At 56.5% G+C, this 19,104-nt stretch overlaps 3 protein-coding genes across 3 annotated transcripts; all 3 read left to right on the top strand.

Moving 5' to 3' along the window:
* Positions 1-710: 710 nt before the first annotated feature.
* On the top strand, positions 711-10,067 carry LOC122420670 (wiskott-Aldrich syndrome protein homolog). Its single transcript, XM_043436061.1, has 2 exons — positions 711-1,838; positions 6,591-10,067. Exon 1 carries the CDS (start codon positions 711-713, stop codon positions 1,425-1,427), a length of 717 nt encoding a protein of 238 aa, XP_043291996.1. The 3' UTR covers positions 1,428-1,838; positions 6,591-10,067.
* A 686-nt stretch (positions 10,068-10,753) lies between these two features.
* Positions 10,754-16,193, top strand: RPS5 (ribosomal protein S5). Its single transcript, XM_043436070.1, has 6 exons — positions 10,754-10,874; positions 11,587-11,695; positions 14,676-14,885; positions 15,030-15,158; positions 15,898-15,996; positions 16,075-16,193. Exons 2-6 carry the CDS (start codon positions 11,588-11,590, stop codon positions 16,141-16,143), a joined length of 615 nt encoding a protein of 204 aa, XP_043292005.1. The 5' UTR covers positions 10,754-10,874; position 11,587; the 3' UTR covers positions 16,144-16,193.
* A 53-nt stretch (positions 16,194-16,246) lies between these two features.
* On the top strand, positions 16,247-18,561 carry RNF225 (ring finger protein 225). The gene is made up of 2 exons (XM_043436033.1): positions 16,247-17,022; positions 17,423-18,561. The coding sequence occupies exons 1-2, from the start codon at positions 16,970-16,972 to the stop codon at positions 18,426-18,428; spliced, it is 1,059 nt and encodes a 352-aa protein (XP_043291968.1). The 5' UTR covers positions 16,247-16,969; the 3' UTR covers positions 18,429-18,561.
* The last annotated feature ends 543 nt before the right edge of the window (positions 18,562-19,104 follow it).

Below are 19,104 nucleotides of genomic sequence, written 5' to 3'. Positions count from 1 at the left end.
TACAACTGCAACCCAAGTGTGAACCTGGCCCCTCACAGAGAAGGGGACCCCACAGGAGAGCTGAGCCTTCGGAGGCCGTGGCCCTGCCAACACCTTGATTTCAGACGCCTGGCCTGTAGAATTGAGAGAATCAAGTTCTGTTGCTTTAAGTTGCCCAGTCAGTTGTAGCCACTTGTGCAGAGACCGGCCCAGCACCCTCACAGGATGGGTGGGTTGCATGGGGAGGCGGCCTTTCCTGACCCCCAGTGATGCCCTCAGATGACTGCTCAGTGCCGGACAGAGGGGAGACGGGGTGGTTCCTGGAAGCCGCAGCCCCCGTCTTGCAGGAAGGGGCCGTGTACTCACAGGAGGCAGGGCTGAGGGCGCCTCCAGACACCCTACCCCGACAGGTGGCTCCTCTGCGCATCTGCTGGGCCAGAAACCGGCCTCCCAGCAGCAGACCCGGCAGATGGAAGCTGCAGAGCGTGGCTGTGTCTCTGCCTCTCCTGCCCTGCTCCGAGCCTGCACCATCGAGCCACCTCTCCTGTACGACCACCTGCCAGCCACGGACCCAGGATCTGGAGCTGCGCTCAGCGAGGGCAGCCGGGAGCCTGTCCCTGACCCGGAACTGCAGTTGTTCCAGGTGTCTGACAGTAACCTCCCGTCTGCCCTGGGGGACCATGACCTCCACGCTGCGGGCTGGCCCAGCCTTCCTAACTGACTGCCGGTGAATGAGATTAGGGCTCGAGGACCTTCGGGCCCGCAGGGAGGCTGGGGGGCCAATGTCTCCCGTGCCGCGGCCTGCAGAACCGCATGCCAGCTTCCGTGGGAAGGAGGTGAGCGAGGCTCAGCGTCCTCAGCACCTGGACACGACCCCTGAGGCTGATAAGATTTTCCTGGAAATCAACAGAGGGCAGGCCGGGGGCGGCTCCACCAGCCCTTATCTTAGGCAAACTGCACCCCCACCGAGGGCTCCGGAGGACTCTAGCGTCTGTCCCTGCACCCGGCGGGAGGGGGGAGCAGGACGCGCAGCAGGGCGGGAGTGCAGTCTGCGTGCGGCCAAACTCCCTCCCACGCCCGTCCTCCCGGTGGTGCCGCCGCCCGGGCCTCGGCCTCCACCACCGGGACGCCGGAACCGGAGCAAGAAACACAGACAGGCCCGCCCGGAACTGAACGGCCGACAGCGGTGCCCGCCCGGGCCGGTGCCCGCCCGGGCCGGAGCCCGCGGACCGGAAGTGCGCCGGTCCGCCCCCGCCGGGACCCCGCGTGCGGCGCTGGGGTGGGAGCCGGGGTGGCGGCCGTGGGCGCCCCGCTCTCAGGCTGGGGTCGCGGGAACGCGCGGGATGCCCGTTACTCGCCGGGGGTGGCCGGCGCGGGTCCCCGGGTCCCCGCCAACTCGCAGCGCGGAGCCTTCCACCCTTGTGCTCCCGGCCGCGGCTCTGAAGTGAGGCGCGGCTGCGAGGACTGGCGGGATCCCCGCCCCCGCGGGTGCGCGCTCAGTTCCTTCAGTGGTGCCTGACTCTTTGCGGACCTATGGACCGCAGCCCGCATTCTCCTCTGTCCATGGGATCCGCCAGGCAAGAACACTGAAGCGGGAAGCCATGCCCTCCAGGGGATCTTCCCGACCCAGGGATCGAACCCTCATCTCCTTAGTCTCCGCCCCTGCAGGCCGATTCTTGAGCCTTCTGGGACGCCCCGCTCCCGGGGGCTGCTGGGAAGTGTAGTCCCGCTGAGCCCGGCTCTCCGTCCGCCCCAGGACTCCGGTTGCCGTGGTAACGGGCGCCCTTGAGCCTGCGTCGTCGCCAAGGAGATGGCGTCAGAGACCCTGCACTCGGGCGCACCTGGCCCCGGAGAAGCTGGTAATTGGCCACGACGATGCTTAATAGTCCTTGTCTCCTATGACTTCTGGGACATACGGACTGGGAAAGGCGTGGAAGGGTCGCGGGTGGGAAACACCTGGGCTGCTCTGAAACGTTCGGGTGAGCGGGTCGCTCGCCAGCGGTGAAATCAGAATCTCAGAGCGGGGCTCGAGCATTTGGGTGTCAGACCTCCGGGGCAGATTCTAGAATGTCCAGCCGCGTTCCAGAGCCGCGACCCCCGGGGCCCCACTGGTGACGCTGAGCCTGCTTGCTCTGCTGGGCGGGATGTGCAGGTCAGCCCCCCCACCCCCACCCACTATGCCACCCGCGTCGGTGCCCGCCCTTCCCGGGACTCCTGCACCACAACTATACGGACACACGTGATGATGTCTGCCGATGTGGCCCCCAGGTGGCACTCAGCGGTCCCGACGGTCCGCTCCCACTGTGTGTCCCCTTTTCCATCCTAATAGGTGTCTGGGTATCGAATATCCTGCTTTAGTGAGGCCTGTCTCCTTGCCCAGCGGCAGTGTCAGGGCTTGCTTGAAGCTGTTGGTGGGTTCACAACGCTCAGTGAGGTTGGAGCGGTGGCTGACCGGCACGCGGAAGGCCGCTTGCCCGTGTGCCTACCCTGGGGGAACAGGAAGGCCTTGCCAGGGTGGCTGCAAAGGAGGGGAGGTGCGTGGGTGCCTCTGCGGTGTGGGCAGGCCCCACTACTAGCTGAAGACTCTTGTGCACTCCCTGGGGCTTCCACTGCTGGGTCTCCCAGGGCTCAACAGGCTTGCAGAATTGGGACCTCTCAGGCCTGTGGGTGCACTGCGGCTGAAGGAGCTTCTCCTTCTTGCAAAAGGACCTCCTGCTCTGGGTGCAGGGAAAAGGGCCACTCCCTGGAGTGAATTATCTGCTGCCTCAGGCCTGCCTCCCAAAGGCCCTGTTGCTGTTGGGCAGTCGTGGAGGGTGGACGTGAGCACCTGTGTGAGGGACTTGTTTGGCTGGAGTTGGCTGCAGGGTCTGCTTTACAGAAGCTGGTTACCTAAGATGACCTCCTGTCCCGCCCCCTGCCTCCTAGGGCTTATGCTGGGAGCAGCACCCGAAAAGTACTTGAGTGCCCTGGTGGGCCACAGGGGGATTTTAGGGGCAAGACCCCTGGTCACTCAGGACACTGAAGAGGGAGTGGGGCTCCCGCAAGAGGTCCCTGGAAATGTCAGGCTCCTGGACCAAGGCTCATACCGGGCCACAGCCCTGGCAGCCTGTGCCCTGGGGCAGCTGTCCTGCCACCCACACGCCCCCCCACGCAGGAGGGGCCCTCTCAGCTCTGTCTGCTGGGGGCCTAGGCTCCACCTCGCCCTCACCTGAGGTCCCAGGACAGCTCATGGGGCATCAGCCTGCTCAGGGCACTGGGTTGGAGCGTCCATCCTGGGGACAGCCTCCAACTCAGGAGTCCTCGTTGCAGGACTTGGAAGAGCCGAGAAATGGAGAGGCTGGCCCTTCCCAAGAGGGGAAAAGCAAACTTCAGTGACTGAGGGATCCTGGATGACTTGGCCAGATTTCCTTGAGTCTTGAAAGCAGTAAAAGGGGAGAGACATAAAGAAAGGAGTTTCAGGGCCTTCCCTGGCAGTCCAGTGGTTAGGACTCCGTACTTCCTTTGCAGCAGGCATGGGTTCAATCCCTGGTTGGGGAACTAAGATCCACAAGTTGCTCGGATTAGCAAAACAAAAAAGCAGGAGCTGAAGGTAGCCGGTTCACTGGACTGAAGTAAGTGGTCAGGAGGCAACTCCTGACCTCTCCAGGCTTCCCCCCACCCTGCCCCCGCCGTCCTCTCTCACCTCTGTGACACCTGGCCCCATGCTGACCTCCACCTTCCTAAGACCCACCCTCTTCACCAGTTGCCCTGAACATCCTCCCAGACTGCCCATTTGACAAGCCACCCCCAGTGCTTGTCATTTGGTGGCTGTGCCAGCCCCAGGATGGAACTGCTGCTGACCAGGGTGGAAAGTGCAACGTGTACGTGTGGTCAGCAGAATAATGGATCCCAACTAGGGCCACATCATAATCCCCAGAGCCTGTGAGTGTGCCACCTCATTTGGCAAAGAGGACTTTGCAGATCTGATAAGCGATCAGGAGATAGAGTGTCCTGAATCATCCAGGCGGGCCCTAAATGTGGTCACCATGCTCCATCTAAGAGGGAGGATGGAGGCTGGTCGGCAGAGGAGGTGTGATGACAGAAACAGATCAGAGTGATGAGGCCGCAGGAATGAGCAGGGACCTCTGGCCTTTCCCTCCCCATTCAGCTCCGTGCAGACCCGAGGGATCTGAAATGCCACACGGAAGTTACCCAGTGGAAACAAAAGATGCAAAAAAGAGGTCACAGGGAAAGTATTTCTGGCACTCAGCTCCCTGTAGCTGCCTCTGGGTGGGTCTGGGGCTGTGGGCCATCTCTTTATACCTCTGTGCTCATACCTTTCCCCTCTCTTCTCCAATAAGTAGGTATTAGGAAATTGGAAGCATCCCGTTTTTGCTTTTACATTTCAGTGGCCCCCTTGTCCTAACACCTGGGCAGTTATCTACGATTGAGTACCAAATCACCTCAACATATGTATCCCCTACTCTTCAAAAGTTTGCTTTATGCCACTTTGCTGTGAAGAAAGATCTACATTAGAATCTATTTTTGCTAAATGAAAGAAATCTTTGAAGAGAATTTTCACTTTTAAGAAAAGTTAAAAAGGGAAAACTTCATTCCCCATTTGTTATGCAGAGAGCTAAGTGACAGAGGAAGCACACATATATAAGTTAAATAAGCAGGGTGACAATATACAACCTTGATGCACTCCTTTTCCTATTTGGAACCAGTCTGTTGTTCCATGTTCAGTTCTAACTGTTGCTTCCTGACCTGCATACAGATTTCTCAAGAGGCAGGTCAGGTGGTCTGGTATTCCCATCTGTTTAAGAATTTTCCATAGTGTATTGAGATCTACACAGTCAAAGGCTTTGGCATGGTCAATAAAGCAGAGTAGATGTTTTTCTGAAACTCTCTTGCTTTTTCGATGATCCAATAGATATTGGCAATTTGATTTCTGGTTCCTCTGCCTTTTCTAAATCCAACTTGAACATCTGGAAGTTCATGGTTCACATACTGTTGAAGCCTCGCTTGGAGAGTTTTGAGCATTACTTTGCTAGCATATGAGATGCGTGAAATTGTGCAGTAGTTTGAACATTCTTTGGCATTGCCTTTCTTTGGGGTTGGAATGAAAACTGACCTTTTCTAGTCCTGTGGCCACTGCTGAGTTTTCCAAATTTGCTGGCATATTGAGTGCAGCACTTTCACAGCATCATCTTTTAGGATATGAAATAGCTCAACTGGAATTCCATCACCTCCACTAGCTTTGTTCGTAGTGATGCTTCCTAAGGCCCACTTGACTTCCATTCCAGGTTGTGTGGCTCTAGGTGAGTGATCACACCATCATGATTATCTGGGCCGTGAAGATCTTTTTTGTATAGTTCTTCTGTGTATTCTTGCTACCTCCTTTTAATATTTTCTGCTTCTGTTAGGTCCATTACCATTTCTGTCCTTTATTTTGCCTATCTGCATGAAATGTTCCACGGGTATCATTAATTTTCTTGAAGAGATATCTAGTCTTTTACATTCTGTTGTTTCCCTCTATTTCTTTGCATTGATCACTGAGGAAGGCGTTCTTATCTCTCCTTGCTATTCTTTGGAACTGTGCATTCAAATGGTTATATCTTTGCTTTTTTCCTTTGCCTTTAGCTTCTCTTTTCTCAGTTACTTGTAAGTCCTCCTCAGAGAACCATTTTGCCTTTTTCCATTTCTTTTTCTTGGGGATGGTTTTGATCACTGCCTCCTGTACAATGTCATGAACCTCCATCCATAGTTTGTCAGGCACTCTGTCTATCAGATCTAATCCCTTGAATCTATTTGTCACTTCCACTGTATAATTGTAAGGGATATGATTTAGGTCATACCTGAATGGTCTAGTGGTTTTCCCTACTTTCTTCAGTTTAAGTCTGAATTTGGCAATAAGGAGTTCATGATCTGAGCCACAGTCGGCTCCCAGTCTTGTTTTTGCTGAATGTGTAGAGCTTCTCCATCCTTGGCTGCAAAGAATATAATCAATCTGATTTCAGAATTGACCATCTGGTGATGCCCATGTGCAGAGCCTTCTCTTGTGTTTTTGGAAGAGGATGTCAGTGCATTCTCTTCGCAAAACTCTGTTAGCCTTTGCCCTGCTTCATTCTGTACTCCAAGGCCAAATTTGCCTGTTACTCCAGATATTTCTTGACTTCCTACTTTTGCATTCCAGTCCCCTATCACGAAAAGGACATCTTTTTTGGGTGTTAGTTTTAGAAAGTTTTGTAGGTCTTCATAGAACCGCTCAACTTCAGCTTCTTCAGCATTACTGGTTGGGGCACAGACTTGGATTACTGCGATATTGGATGGTTTGCCTCAGAAATGAACAGAGGTCATTCTGTCTTTTTTGAGATTGTACCCAAGTACTGCATTTCAGACTCTATTGTTGACGATGATGGCTACTCCATTTCTTCTAAGGGATTCTTGCCCACAATAGTAGATATAATGGTTGGTCATCTATGTTAAAGTCACCCATTCCAGTCCATTTTAGTTCACTGATTCCTAAAATGTCAATGTTCACTCTTGCCATCTCCCGTTTGACCACTTCTAACTTGCCTTGATTCATGGACCTAATATTCCAGGTTCTTATGCAATATTGTTCTTTGCAGCATCACCAGTTACATTCCCACTTCACAGATGGGAAAACTGAGGCCCAGACAGGAAAGCCACGCATCCTGAGCTGGACCCATGCAGCCATGGCCCACGACCCGGGGCTGATCTGCCCCAATCTCTCACCCCAGCCGCATCCCTGAGGGGTGGAAGGGCGCGCCCCCCCCACCCCACCCCAGGGCAGCATCCAGGCGCTCCCGCTGAGCACCCGGCGGAAGAGGAGCCGGCGATCTTCTCTGGGCTTGGCCAGGCCTCCCGGTTACCGTGGCGACTACCACCCTTTCCGCGCCCGAGCCCCGCTCTGCAGGCGGCTGTAGGTACTCCTGCCTCCGGATAAAACTGGAGCCTCCCTGCGATTCGCCATCGCCTTGGAGACACATGGCGTCACCCAGCTGGCAATCACTTCCACGCTAGTGATTGGTCGTGCCCAGGGAAGGGCGGGGCTTTCCGTGTGGCTCCCGGCTGTTAGTCGGTTCCACTTGCAGGACAGAGGGAGGTCCGAGCGTTCCCCCGAACGTTTAAACTGTGTTCTTAGACCCCCCCTCCCCCGGACCAACTTAAGTTCCCGCCTCTACTTCCGACAGGTATGGATGCCAGGTTCTACCCCAGTTCCTGCCTTTGGGTCCCATCCTCCCAAATCCACGTATCCGTTTCTCACCCAGTTAAGGCGTTGGGTTCCCCCTCCTCAAGTCCCAGTCCCGCTTTCTCTCCGAATTTGTGCCTTGCATCTCCAGATCGCATCCGCTAGTATCTGTATCTGCGAGACTTCTGAATTCATACATCTGGCCTCCAAAATTTGAAATCCTGTACCCACGAATTCTGGATATTTGGATGTTCGAAATGTGTTTCTGGACTTATCCTTAATCCAAGCCTCTGAGAGCCCCTATTAATAAATACCCTGTCCTAAGTTCTTCCTCCCCTCTACTCTCCACCCCAAGTGTTGCCAAGTGAGGAGACAGGTCTGCAGCTGCTCCGGCATCGCCACCCCAGCCCTGCACGTTCTGTCCTGTTGCCCCCTCTGGCCCTCGTTCCGAAAAGCCACCCTGAACATGTGGTCCTGATTTAGAGCTAAGCAAATTGAGGACGGGGAGTGGGCTTTGACTAGCCCACCTAGCAGGTGAGCTGGCCTAGGCACCTCCCTTGCCTTGCACTCTAGGCCTATAATAAGCATCCTGGCCCAGACAAGCCACCCATCCCTGTGAGCCCAGACTGATGCTCAGTGGCAGGAGCAGTGGGAAAGATCAACTTGCTCTCTGCCAAGGAGATGGATGCCTATGTTGTGTGTGTGTGGGGGTGGGGGCGGGAAGACTAACAGTCCTGCAGGAATTAGAGGAACAATAAATATGCTTGTTTGTTCACATTCATTTGTTCGTTTGAGCAGGTTTGAAATCAAAGAGACCATCCTTCCTTGGTAATTACATGGTTACTTGTTCATGAACCTTTTCTTTAATAAGGGAGGAGCTTAGTGAGCAGAAAGAGCCCCTCTCTGAATCATGCCAGATCCAGTGGAAAGGCCTAGAATTGACTGGACTCATTTGTTCATTGGACACATATTTATTGGGTACTTTGTACATGCTGAGCTCCCTGGCACTGGGGGAGACATGATGCAGAGAAGTGGAGAGGCCAGCTGAAGTAGGAGAGGTCAGGTTCTGGGGCAACCAGCTTAGAATTCCAGCTTGGCCCCCTTTTGCTGTGTGACCCTGGGTGAGTTACTGCACCTCTCCGGGCCTTATGACTACCTAATCAAGTTGTTCTGAAGAGCAAATGGTCTGATTCCTAGCTTCCTAATGCCTACCTGTGATTAGGAAGGGGTTTCCCAAGGCTGACCTCAATTAAGAGGTGGCCAGGACTTCCCTGGTGGTCCAGGGGCTAAGACTCTGTGCTCACAAGGCAGGGGACCAGGTTTGGATCCCTGGTCAAGGAACTAGATCCTACGTGCTGCAACTAAACCGGTGTAGCCAAATAAAAATAAAAATAATTTCTTTTTTTTAAAAGAGGTGGCCAGGAAGAGGGACAGAACCAGGTGAGGAGGTGTTCTGAACAGGGAACACAGAAGGACTATGGGTCTGAAATTGGTGTCTCATGAAGGAGGGAGGCTCAGTGACTCGGTGTCTGCCTGAAGCCCACAGTGGGAGCAGCAAGACACCAGAGAACTACCGCATCCATCCTTCCATCCATTGTTTATCCAGCAGTTACTGTGAGCAGACACTGTACTTCCAGCTGGGGATACACAGAGAACAAGCCTGACATTCCACCCTCACGGAGCAGTTGGAAAACTAGGGCACAGAGGATGGCCAGGGCTCCTTAGTCCAGAGCGAACACGCTGCACCAGGAATTGAGGCGGGGGTCGGGGGTGGGGTTTGTAGAGCCTGGCCCCCTCCAGCCTGGAGAACACAGTACCAGCATCCCGAGGCTTACAGGATCAGACTCCGAACTTTGTGCCTGTGTCTGGGGACATGGGGAGCCCTGGCAAATAGTGTGTGATCTTCAGCTAAGCAAGGTGACCCCCGACCCCCCAACACAGAGGGCTTTACCGCAGGTCCTCCCACCTGCTCTCCACTGCTGGGTGGGTCACTCTTGTCAGGTCTATAAAGATGTCCATTATCAAGTGATCGCTGACAGCCAGGCCACAGACTCCAGACTCATCTTGTTTGATTTAGTTCTCATTTTCACAGACAGGGGAAACAGGTTCAGAGGGGTGGGCCCTTGTCAGCTTTTGAGGAGAAAGAGGCAGGGTTGGGGGGGGCCCTCTGGATCCTGCTGAGTGAGGGTGCCCAGTGCCTACTCCTCGCTTCCTGTTTTCCCCTGGGAAGCACTTCGCCAGCTGTGTCCCGGAGAAACAGACAGAGCCTACTTAGCCCGTCCCCACCCCCACAGACCACGGTGGAAAGCCCAGCTGCTGCTCTGCACAGAGCAGGGCAGAAGCCAGGGGAAGGCCACAGGGTGGTGGTGGTGGGGCTTGGCCTCTGGGTGCAGCTCCCAGACTTCCACACCCCAGAGCCTGAAGTCTGATCCCCTGCCCAGACCAGCTTCTAGGCCTGTGTCCCCCCTGGACAAAGACATGAGCTGTGACTGAGACACTCCAGAGTTTCTGGAAAGCTCTAGGAATTGAGATGGGATAGGAACGAGTCTTTATAGTCAGTCAGTCAACAAACACCGAAGCTGCTGAGCACCCGGAATGCATATGCCGGGACGGTGGACCAGTGAGGGTGTTGGAGACAAATGAAGGACAGCCTGAGTCAGAAGGCTGAGCCCCTTCGGGTGTCAGAAGGGGAGCTCCCAGCCGCGGAGGTTGAGATGGGCACTTGGAGATGAGGAGGCTCAGGGGACTCAGCTCCCCCAGATGCCGCTTCCTGCCATCTGCAGCCAGCACGGGTGTGCAGCTAGTGGTCGCTGCGCCTGCGAAGCCCGCCGAGGAGGCGTCCACGTCCCAGCTGGGCTCCAGGGTCTAGGCTGGGGGTGTGACTCTTACTACGTGCTCTCCACGCCAATCGCCGGGGTCACTGAGTGCGGCTGCAGAGTGGACAGGGCACCCACCACGGTGCGGCCCCTGCACTCGACCAGAGACCTCAGCAGCACAGGCCCTAGCTGAATCAGAAAGGGAGGGAGCTGTCCCCCAGGACCCCTCCCCGACCCCCTCCCGCAAGTGGAAATGGAGCAGGAAACGCGGGCACCAAGGAGAGACAGTGGGAAGGGGACCCCGGCATGGCATGAAGCGACGGGTCCCCTCTCGGAGGCTCAGGCCCCAAGCAGCCCCGGGCGCGCGAGCGTGGGGGAGGCGGACGCTCGAGTGGAGCCCGGCCACACGCGCGGGGCCGGGAGCACAGCGGAGCGCAGTCGCGACGTCACAGCACCACTGAGCCGAGCCGACCTGCGACGCGTGCGTGTCGGTGTAGCGATCACTGCATGCCAGACTTCTGACCTCATTAGACATGGCGGCGTTGGCCTCAAAGAGACCTTTGCGCCTGTGCAAGTGCCTCCCCAGCGAGCTTTCAAGTGCTGGAAGTTGGACTTCCGCCAGACTGGCTTTTGGGCCCACTTCTGCGAGAACGCATGCGCTGAATGTATACGTGTTCCGTCTGGCCCCGAGGCGCGTTTACATGCTCGTTCCGGATTGGCCCGTTACTAGGCCGTATCTGTATGCGCGCGCGCCACCTTCGCTGACCCGGAAGTTCTCGCCTCAGTTAAAGGCCTCAGCCCGCGGTGCGCGGCCTCTTCCTGTCTGTGCCTGGTCGGCGCGTGGTCTGCGACGAACGATCGAGACACCTAGGCTGTGCCTTCAGGTGAGGTTGTCGCGGAGTAGGGGGTCCGAGGGGCGACCCTGGGTCTCCCGGAAGCTGTGGGTGCGCCCCGCGCCCGGGGCCTTTCCTCCTGCGGTTGACCTGACGGAGGCGCGAGGAAAGTTTCTCTTGCTGTCTCGCTTCAGCTCCGCCGCCGCTGTAGCCTTGCCTCGCGGCGTACTGGGGAAGTTGCTCGCGGTTGCCTTGGTCTCTGCAGTTGTACTTTATTTACGTAAGAAAATTCCTTAAATAGATGCTTCCTCCTAAATAACAGCCCCTAATGATCTCCTCGGGGTCGGACACCAAGTTCAACTTTTGTATTGGTAAAACACAGAATTCTTACGCTATACTGATGAGGGAGCTGAGTCCAAAGAAGAGTTGTAGATCTGTAGGTTCGTAGAACTCTGGAAGAACATGGTTGGGGTTTGAATTCTAGCGGATGCAGCGTCAGGGCATTTGGACTCGGGGCATTTGCCCATCCCTGGGCCGGCCTGCAACTGTTGAGGGGGTGCCTGTAAGCCTTGGGCCTCAGGGTTCCTGGGTGAGAGACAGGTGTTGCTTGCTGACAGAGTGGTTTTTCTAAGATTCAACACGGTGGACCCAGATATTCCCAGCGTTCTTTGGTTGCTAGTAATTTCCCAGTTCTGATTGTGTTCTAAACTGGCCTCAGAGTTAGTGATACATATGCCTGGGCTTTGACGATTTTTATCCCTAGGATGACGGAGTGGGAAACAGCTGCACCTGCAGTAGCAGAGACCCCCGACATCAAGCTCTTTGGGAAGTGGAGCACCGACGACGTGCAGATCAATGACATTTCCCTACAGGTAAGGAGGGTGTAACGATTGTGCTCCCTGGCTGGGGGCGGGGTTACTTGAAACTTGTAGCCTTCCTGCCAAGTAGAGTTGAAGGTGACACAGGTAAAGGAGGGATTCCTGGACCACCACACCCACCATATCTGTTTTTCTTTGTATCCTGTTAGAGGTTGCTACAGTTTTTCTCAGGAGATGGTTCCTTCCACAGTAATTATCACATCGCACAGGTGGTTTAGTTTTTTTTGTGTGTTGTAGTGAAATATACAGAAAATTTATTTTTTAGTTTTATACATTTTGTTTTTTAAATGTGTTTCTTATTTTACTCAAGTATTGAAAATAGCAAAGGCAATACTATTTTATTCAGGCTATAACATTTGAATTATATGTTTTAGAATTAAATAAAAATGGGCAGTATTCATCAAGTCCAGAAGTTGTGCCCTGGAGAGAAGAGTCAAATTACAGAGATTCAAATGCCTGAAAATCTAAACACTTTCCAGTTGTCCCTCAGTGTCTGAGGGGATGTTGGTTCCAGGAGCCCCAAGTTTACTAAAACCCTCAGGTGCTCACGTCCCTTCATGTGCACAGGTATTTGAAGTGTACGAGCCCCAAATTATTATTTTGTGTGAGGAAATCCAATTGTCTCAGCACATGTGATTTTTGTCTTTTGGAGTTTTGTGCATCTTAACAAATTTAGGCCATAAAATGTTATTTAAATCTCATTTATATGGTATATGTATGTATCCCGGCACCATTTGTTGAAGGGACTGTTTATCCCATTGAATAGTCTTGGCACCGTTGTTGAATATCAATTCAGCAAAGATGTAAGGGTTTATTTCTGGATTCTGAACTCTTATTTCATTGGTCTCTATGCCCCCCCCCCCCCCTTTATTTTTGGTGCCAGTATCACAGTCTTGATTACTATAGCTTTGTAAGAAGTTTTGAAATTGGTAAATGGGAGTTCTCCACTGCAGTGTTGCCCCCACACTGTTTTACACTTGGGCTCATTAGGACATTTGTGGGGTCTTTATAAAAAGAATTTATGTTTTGTGACTGCATTGGTATTGTTCGGGCGCTAAGTTATGTCTGACTGTGACCCCATGAACTGCAGCACATCAGGCTTCCCTGTTCTTCACTATCTGTCGGAGTTTCCTCAAACTCACGTCCATTGTGTTGCCATCCAACCAGCATTACTATTTGTTACTGCTGTGCAATGCGGGGAACCCGGGTTTGATTTCTGCACTGGGAAGATCGGCTGGAGAAGGGATAGGTTACCCACTCCAGTATTCTGGCCTGGAGAATTCCATGGACTGTATAGTTCATGGGGTCGCAAAGATTTGGACACAACTGAGCAACTTTGACTTTTCATGTAAATCACAGTAACTAGGCACTGAGCCTAATGGAGAATTCAAATCTGGTTTTCACTCTGAGTGTCTTCTAGAGCTGTTTTCCTTCACAGGTTTGTTGGAGAAGGTTTGCAAGCTTAAAACGGCCAGATACTAAGTGTTTTAGTCTTGGCAGGTCCCATGATGGTCTGTCACATGTGTGTTTGCCTCTTTGTGTTTTTTTTTCCCCTTCTTGCTTTTTTTGGTACAAAACTTTAATAATGTAAAAACAATTTTTCACTTTTTCCTGGTGTTCTTCAAGAGGCTGGGGAAGCAGAAGTCAGCATGGTATCAAAATTCTCACTATCAAAAGTGTACTGGACTCTACCATGGGGCCCAGCAACATAACCAAATGCTTGCTGGGGTGTTTGGTATTCACAGTTTTTTCTTGCACAGTGCGAGTCCCTGCATGTACACCCATCTGTATACTTCTGTTTGTGCAAATGGTTCTCTCCAGAGGAGACTCCAGTCTGTCATGCCTATGTCAGAATCCTGTATTCTTTCCTGTCAATCCTTGGTTTTGTAGAAACTCATTGTTTGTAAATGTTCTTGTTTGTTTGTGGTAGAGTGACTTTTATGTAGGGTTCATCCTGGAAATAGGTCAGAAGTAATCCTTTTCAGGTACATAGAGTTCCTCTGACTCAGCCCCTCCCCCAACGATTTAGTGTTTACTAGATATTGTCTTGGGACATGTATGTTTTCATAGGCAAGATTGTTGAATGATTCTTTTAAAACAGTGGTTCTCTGGGATGGTTCCCCCATCAGCCCTTTAGGGAACATTAGGCAATGTCTGGGCACATGTTTGGGTCAGTGAAGAGTGAAGAACACTTTTAAAAGAAAACTGGGGTTGTGGGCCATCATCTCCTTAGTTCTCCACATCCTTCCTCCCATTGTTAAGAAAGTACTCTTTTTAGTGAGCTGGTAAAGTCACTTTGTTGTTCAGTTGCTAACTCACATCAGTCAGTTCAGTTGCGTCCGACTCTTTGCAAACCCGTGGACTGCAGCACGCCAGGCTTCCCTCTTTTTCACTGTCTCCTGGAATTTGTTCAGATTCATGTCCATTGACCATGCCATCCAACCATCTCATCCTCTGTCGCCCCCTTCTCCCGCCTTCAGTCTTTCCCAGCATGAGGGTCTTTTTCTGGTGAGTCAGTTCTTTGCATCAGGTGGCCAAAGTATTGGAGCTTCAGCATCAGTCCTTCCAATGAATATTCAGGGTTGATTTCCTTTAGGATAGATTGGTTGGATCTCCTTGCAGTCCAAGGGACTCTCAAGAGTCTTCTCCAATACCACAGTTCAAAAGCATCAGTTCTTCAGTGCTCAGCTTTCTTTATGGTCCAACTCTCACATCTGTACATGACTACTGGAAAAACCATAGCTTTAACTAGGCAGACCTTAGTTGGCAAAGTGATGTCTCTTTAATACTCTGTCTAGGTTGTCATAGCTTTCCTTCCAAGGGTCACTTGCTTAGATTTTATTCTTTGTGGCAGGCAGGGGCTCACATCCAAAGCCCCACAGGTGGGTGGGGGCTCCCGTAAGCGGGTGTTGGGTCCCTCTGGTACCCTCGGATGTCCATCCTGCTCTTGAGTGAGCTTCTTCCGCTGCTCCAGGATTACATTGCTGTCAAGGAGAAGTACGCCAAGTACCTGCCCCACAGCGCGGGCCGCTATGCGGCCAAGCGCTTCCGCAAGGCACAGTGCCCCATCGTGGAACGCCTCACCAACTCCATGATGATGCACGGCCGCAACAATGGCAAGAAGCTTATGACCGTGCGCATCGTCAAGCACGCCTTCGAGATCATCCACCTGCTCACTGGCGAGGTAGGGCCCGGGGCCAGAGGGGAGAGTGCCCTCAGGCACCCGAAGCCAACAGCACCCCCACCATACGCATGCTGGGGTCCTCCAGGGATGGGGAGGGACGCGGGCTGGGTGTCTGGCTCATGGACGTCCCCCCACGCCCCCCAGAACCCCCTGCAGGTCCTGGTGAACGCCATCATCAACAGCGGCCCCCGGGAGGACTCCACCCGCATTGGGCGAGCTGGAACAGTGAGGCGGCAGGCTGTGGATGTGTCCCCACTGCGCCGTGTGAATCAGGTGGGCTTGGGGCCTTTGGGCACACATGGCCACCCAGGAACAGCCACCAGGCTGGGTCAGAATGCTGCCTGGGGCAGAGGCTAGCAACTAGGGATGTTCACCTCTGTCTACATGTTTTACCTGAGTGTCATTTCCTCCAGGAAGCCTTCCAGGGTTCCCACCCCACAGAACACATCCTTGCTCTGGCCCTCTCCTGGGCATCATTTCGCTGAAGGGCCAGTTTCCAGGGTGTATGTTTTCATGTTGTTTTTATTTTTTTGGACCATGTGAGAACCCATTGCAGGTGTTCTGACCATTTTTCTGTTACAACTTCAGTGGGTGTCTCCTAGACAGTCTAGTCTGTCCCCACTGTCACCTGCAAGGAATTTAACAGCAACCTGTTGTTCATGTTGCATCACCAGTCCAATTTGTGGAGCTGTCCTCAGCACACCCTTTATGGTTGTTTGTTTTCTGTCAAGGCTCCTGGGCCAGGAGCACACATTGCTTTCCCCGTCTCAGCTGGTTTAAATCTGCTGCCATCAGGGGCCCAGGCCTCAGCCTTGGACACCCTTTTCCGTGGCCCTCAGTCTGATCCCAGCCCTGGCGGCCTGCTCTGGGCAGCACTGTGGGCTCCCACTGCTGTGCTTGGTGGGCCTGCGGGTGGCAGCGTGGTAGCCAGGGTGTGTCAGGGGCCTGGTACCAGAGAACTGTGGGCCCTCCTGGGGTGGGGGCACCTGCTCAGCTGACCCCCTGCCTCTAGGCCATTTGGCTGCTGTGCACCGGTGCCCGGGAGGCCGCCTTCCGGAACATCAAGACCATTGCCGAGTGCCTGGCGGATGAACTCATCAACGCAGCCAAGGTGGGTGAGGACGCTGCAGGGAGGCGGGGGTCTCAAGGGGAAGGGGGTCCTCATTGAGCTAAGCGTCTCTTCCTGCAGGGCTCCTCCAACTCCTACGCCATCAAGAAGAAGGATGAGCTGGAGCGCGTGGCCAAGTCTAACCGCTGATCACTGGCTGCAGCTGCAATAAACCTGTTTGCCCTGTGGGGCAGCCCCTTCTCCTGTCTGTCCTTGGCTGGGGCTGGGACTGGGGCTGGTGTGGGAGCCGGGGGTGAGGGGCAGGCTGAGCCTGGTGTCTGAGGAGTTGGCCACATTCATTCCTGGCGTGTCTTTGGCCTGTGGGGACCTGGATTCACCAGGGAGGACTCAGCTCGGGAAGCATCGCTGACTCAGAAACCGCGGCACCCTGGGCTGCAGGCCTGGCTGCCCGGACCGACCCGGCCGGTATCAGAAATGAGAGGGGTGGGGTTGCCCTGGCAGAGATGGCACTGGGCAGGCACTTGGGAGGTCCAGCCCACCCTGAGAGTTGCCAGGAAGCAGCCCGGGTCAGGGCTGGGCTCTAGGCTACAACAGTCTCTTCCTCCTGTCTGCTGGCCGCACGGCTCTGACCTAGTTCAATACACTGTGGGGTCTGCCTGCCTTCAACCCCCAGGACCCCAGAAGGCGGCTCTGGGCACCCTGTCCCCAGCCTAGGTCTCCCCCCATGGACACACTGGTACCCTGGATAGTTCTCATCCGACAGTGGTTCTGGGTGGAAGGTTCATGACCTCTGGAAGGCTGGAGGTGGGGGGGCCCCCTTCCAGGCCCTGGACTGTCATGGCCTTGTCAACCTGTGCTTCCAGCCTCCCCCAACACCCTGCTGAGGTCAGGCTTGTGCGCTCCATCCTGCCGGGACCTTCTGGGGGCGGTCAGACAGGTCCTATGGGAACCTGGAGGGCGCGGGCCCCGCCCACGGGGAGGGGCCCGCAGTGTCCACCTGCAGGCAGGTCTAGGGATGGGTTCAGAACCCGCGCTGAAGTGGCATCCTGAGGTTGGAGGCGCCACCAGGTAGGAAGAGGCTGCTGGGGTCTGTGCTTGGGGAACCTGGCCTGGTGGGCTGCCAGCCCGACGTCCTGAGGCTTGGGGCCTCTCCTTCCCCTGCCTCTTCCTTGAGTCTGGGGTCTCCCCCGGGGTCTGCCCAGCTCTCCTGGGAGCCCGTCGGGTCTTTACTGAAGTCCCTCAGATCCACTCTGCTCCCGCCCGGGGATCCCCAAGTCTGGCTCTGAGTCCGCAGTGCTCAGAGCCCCTAGACCCCATCCGCCCTCCGGCGGCCTCGGGTCCACATCCTCCACCACTCCCCGCATCCTCCTGCCCCTCCAGCCGCCTCCTCCAGGCTCTCTGCTCCTCCGGCAACCCTTCCCGGTGTTGGTCCCTCCAGAGCACGGCCGTTGACTGCCTCTCCCCGCAGGTCGGCCCGGATGCCCTGCCCTCGGCCGCCCTGGCTCCGCCGCCCGCGGGCCCCCCGGGGCTCGGGCCCCAGCACCCCGGGCTCCGCGTGCACCCCGCGCTCCCCCGGTAGGGGAGAGGACGAGGACGAGGGCGGCGAAGAGGAGGCGGACGGCAGCCCGGGCCCCATGCTGGCCCCCGCCTCCCCGGTGGAGTGCCTCATTTGCGTGTCGCCCTTCGACAGCGTGTTCAAGCTGCCCAAGAGCCTGGACTGCGGCCACGTCTTCTGCCTCGAGTGCCTGGCCCGCCTGTCGCTGGCCACGGCGGGCGGCGGCGCGGCGGTGGCCTGCCCGGTGTGCCGCGCGCCCACGCGCCTGGCCCCGCGCCGCGGGCTCCCCGCGCTGCCCACGCAGCTCGGCCTGCTGCCCGGCCCCGTGCGCGTCCCGCCGGCGCCCCCGGGCTCCGTGCGCTTCGACCGCCGGCGCGGCCTGCTCTACCTGCGGCCGCCGCCGCCCGGACCCGGGCCGCGCAAAGCCCGCGCGCCGCCGCCGCCGCCGCCGTTGCGCCTCGGCCGCCCGCTGTCACGCCGCCTGTCGCTGGCGCGCTCGGCCTGGCTCTTCCACGCGGCCGTCGTCCTGGCCGTGCTGGTGGCCGCGGGGCTGGTGGTCTCGGGCGTCTACATCTTCTTCCTCATCCCGCGCGCCACCACCGCCCACCCCGCGCGGCCCCAGCTCGTGGCGCTCGCCCCGGCTCCCGGCCTCTCCTGGTTCCCGCCTCGGCCCACCGCCCCAGCGCTCCGGACCCCCGGCAGGACGCCGCGCCCCGCGAGCCCCGACCCGGACTGGAGCCCCGGCCCGGACTCGGGCCCCGACCCGGACGCCGTCCCACCCGGGGCTTCGGAGCCCGAGGGGCTCCCCAAGGACACGGAGACACCTGCTGGGCCCTCGGAGCGCGCGGGGGGCGGGGTGGAGGCTGGCCCTGACCGGACCCCGCGGGCACGGGGCGCCGGGGCCCCGGGGTCGTCCTGAGGCTCCCCGTGATCCCCGCGGAGACCTTGGCGGGCGCGGGGCAAGGGCGCCCTGCTCCAGCGAGGCCCGGCGGCTCATTCCGGGCGTCCTCAGGAGGCAGGGACCCTCCCAAGGAACAGCCCCGACTGCAGTGCCCGTGGGCCACCGCTGGAGGAGTCCCGTGGGTGTCGAGGCCCCGCGAGGAGGCACTCATCAACGGGCCAGGGGTGCCCTTGGTCCGCATCTCTCCTGGGACTCCAGTCCCTGGGGCAGCATCCCGCGGGGCCCTGCTAGGGGTACCCCCCGACCCTGAGCCTCAGAAGTGTCCCCCAAGTCATCCTTGCCCCAGGAGAACTTTCAGCCCTAGCTGGCACCGGGGCTGCCTACTCTGATTTGACTCATCCTTTGGGCTTTTGCTGGGTCCCTGGCCACGTCTGCGAGTGGCCGGGACCAACCACCCTGTTCCTTCCCAGACTGGGTAGTTTGTTTTCCACTCTGCTGCCTGCAGGCTGGGCCTGGGTGGGATCCAGCCATCCCCACGCAAGGCCCGCGTGGTGGCCTTGCGCACCCAGCTGGGGCTGGGACCTGCCAGGGAGGGGCCTGGCCAGGCCTGCGGATGGACAGACAGCCCGGGCCTCCCAGACGGACTTCCATCTGGGCCCTGAACAGCAGCTTGCAGCGGGCCCTCGCTCCTGCT

This window comes from Cervus canadensis, chromosome 18, assembly GCF_019320065.1.
Source record: "Cervus canadensis isolate Bull #8, Minnesota chromosome 18, ASM1932006v1, whole genome shotgun sequence".
NCBI lineage: Eukaryota > Metazoa > Chordata > Mammalia > Artiodactyla > Cervidae > Cervus > Cervus canadensis.
This window is presented reverse-complemented; position numbering and strand designations above follow the sequence as displayed.

Bases quoted from the DNA above. Each gene is read 5' to 3' on its own strand.
- LOC122420670 (XM_043436061.1), top strand. From the start codon at position 711: ATGAGATTAGGGCTCGAGGACCTTCGGGCCCGCAGGGAGGCTGGGGGG.
- RNF225 (XM_043436033.1), top strand. From the start codon at position 16,970: ATGGGTTCAGAACCCGCGCTGAAGTGGCATCCTGAGGTTGGAGGCGCC. The intron at 17,023-17,422 runs GTAGGAAGAGGC...CTCTCCCCGCAG, and splicing joins GAGGTTGGAGGCGCCACCAG to GTCGGCCCGGATGCCCTGCC.
- RPS5 (XM_043436070.1), top strand. From the start codon at position 11,588: ATGACGGAGTGGGAAACAGCTGCACCTGCAGTAGCAGAGACCCCCGAC. The intron at 14,886-15,029 runs GTAGGGCCCGGG...CACGCCCCCCAG, and splicing joins TCCACCTGCTCACTGGCGAG to AACCCCCTGCAGGTCCTGGT. The intron at 15,159-15,897 runs GTGGGCTTGGGG...CCCTGCCTCTAG, and splicing joins CACTGCGCCGTGTGAATCAG to GCCATTTGGCTGCTGTGCAC.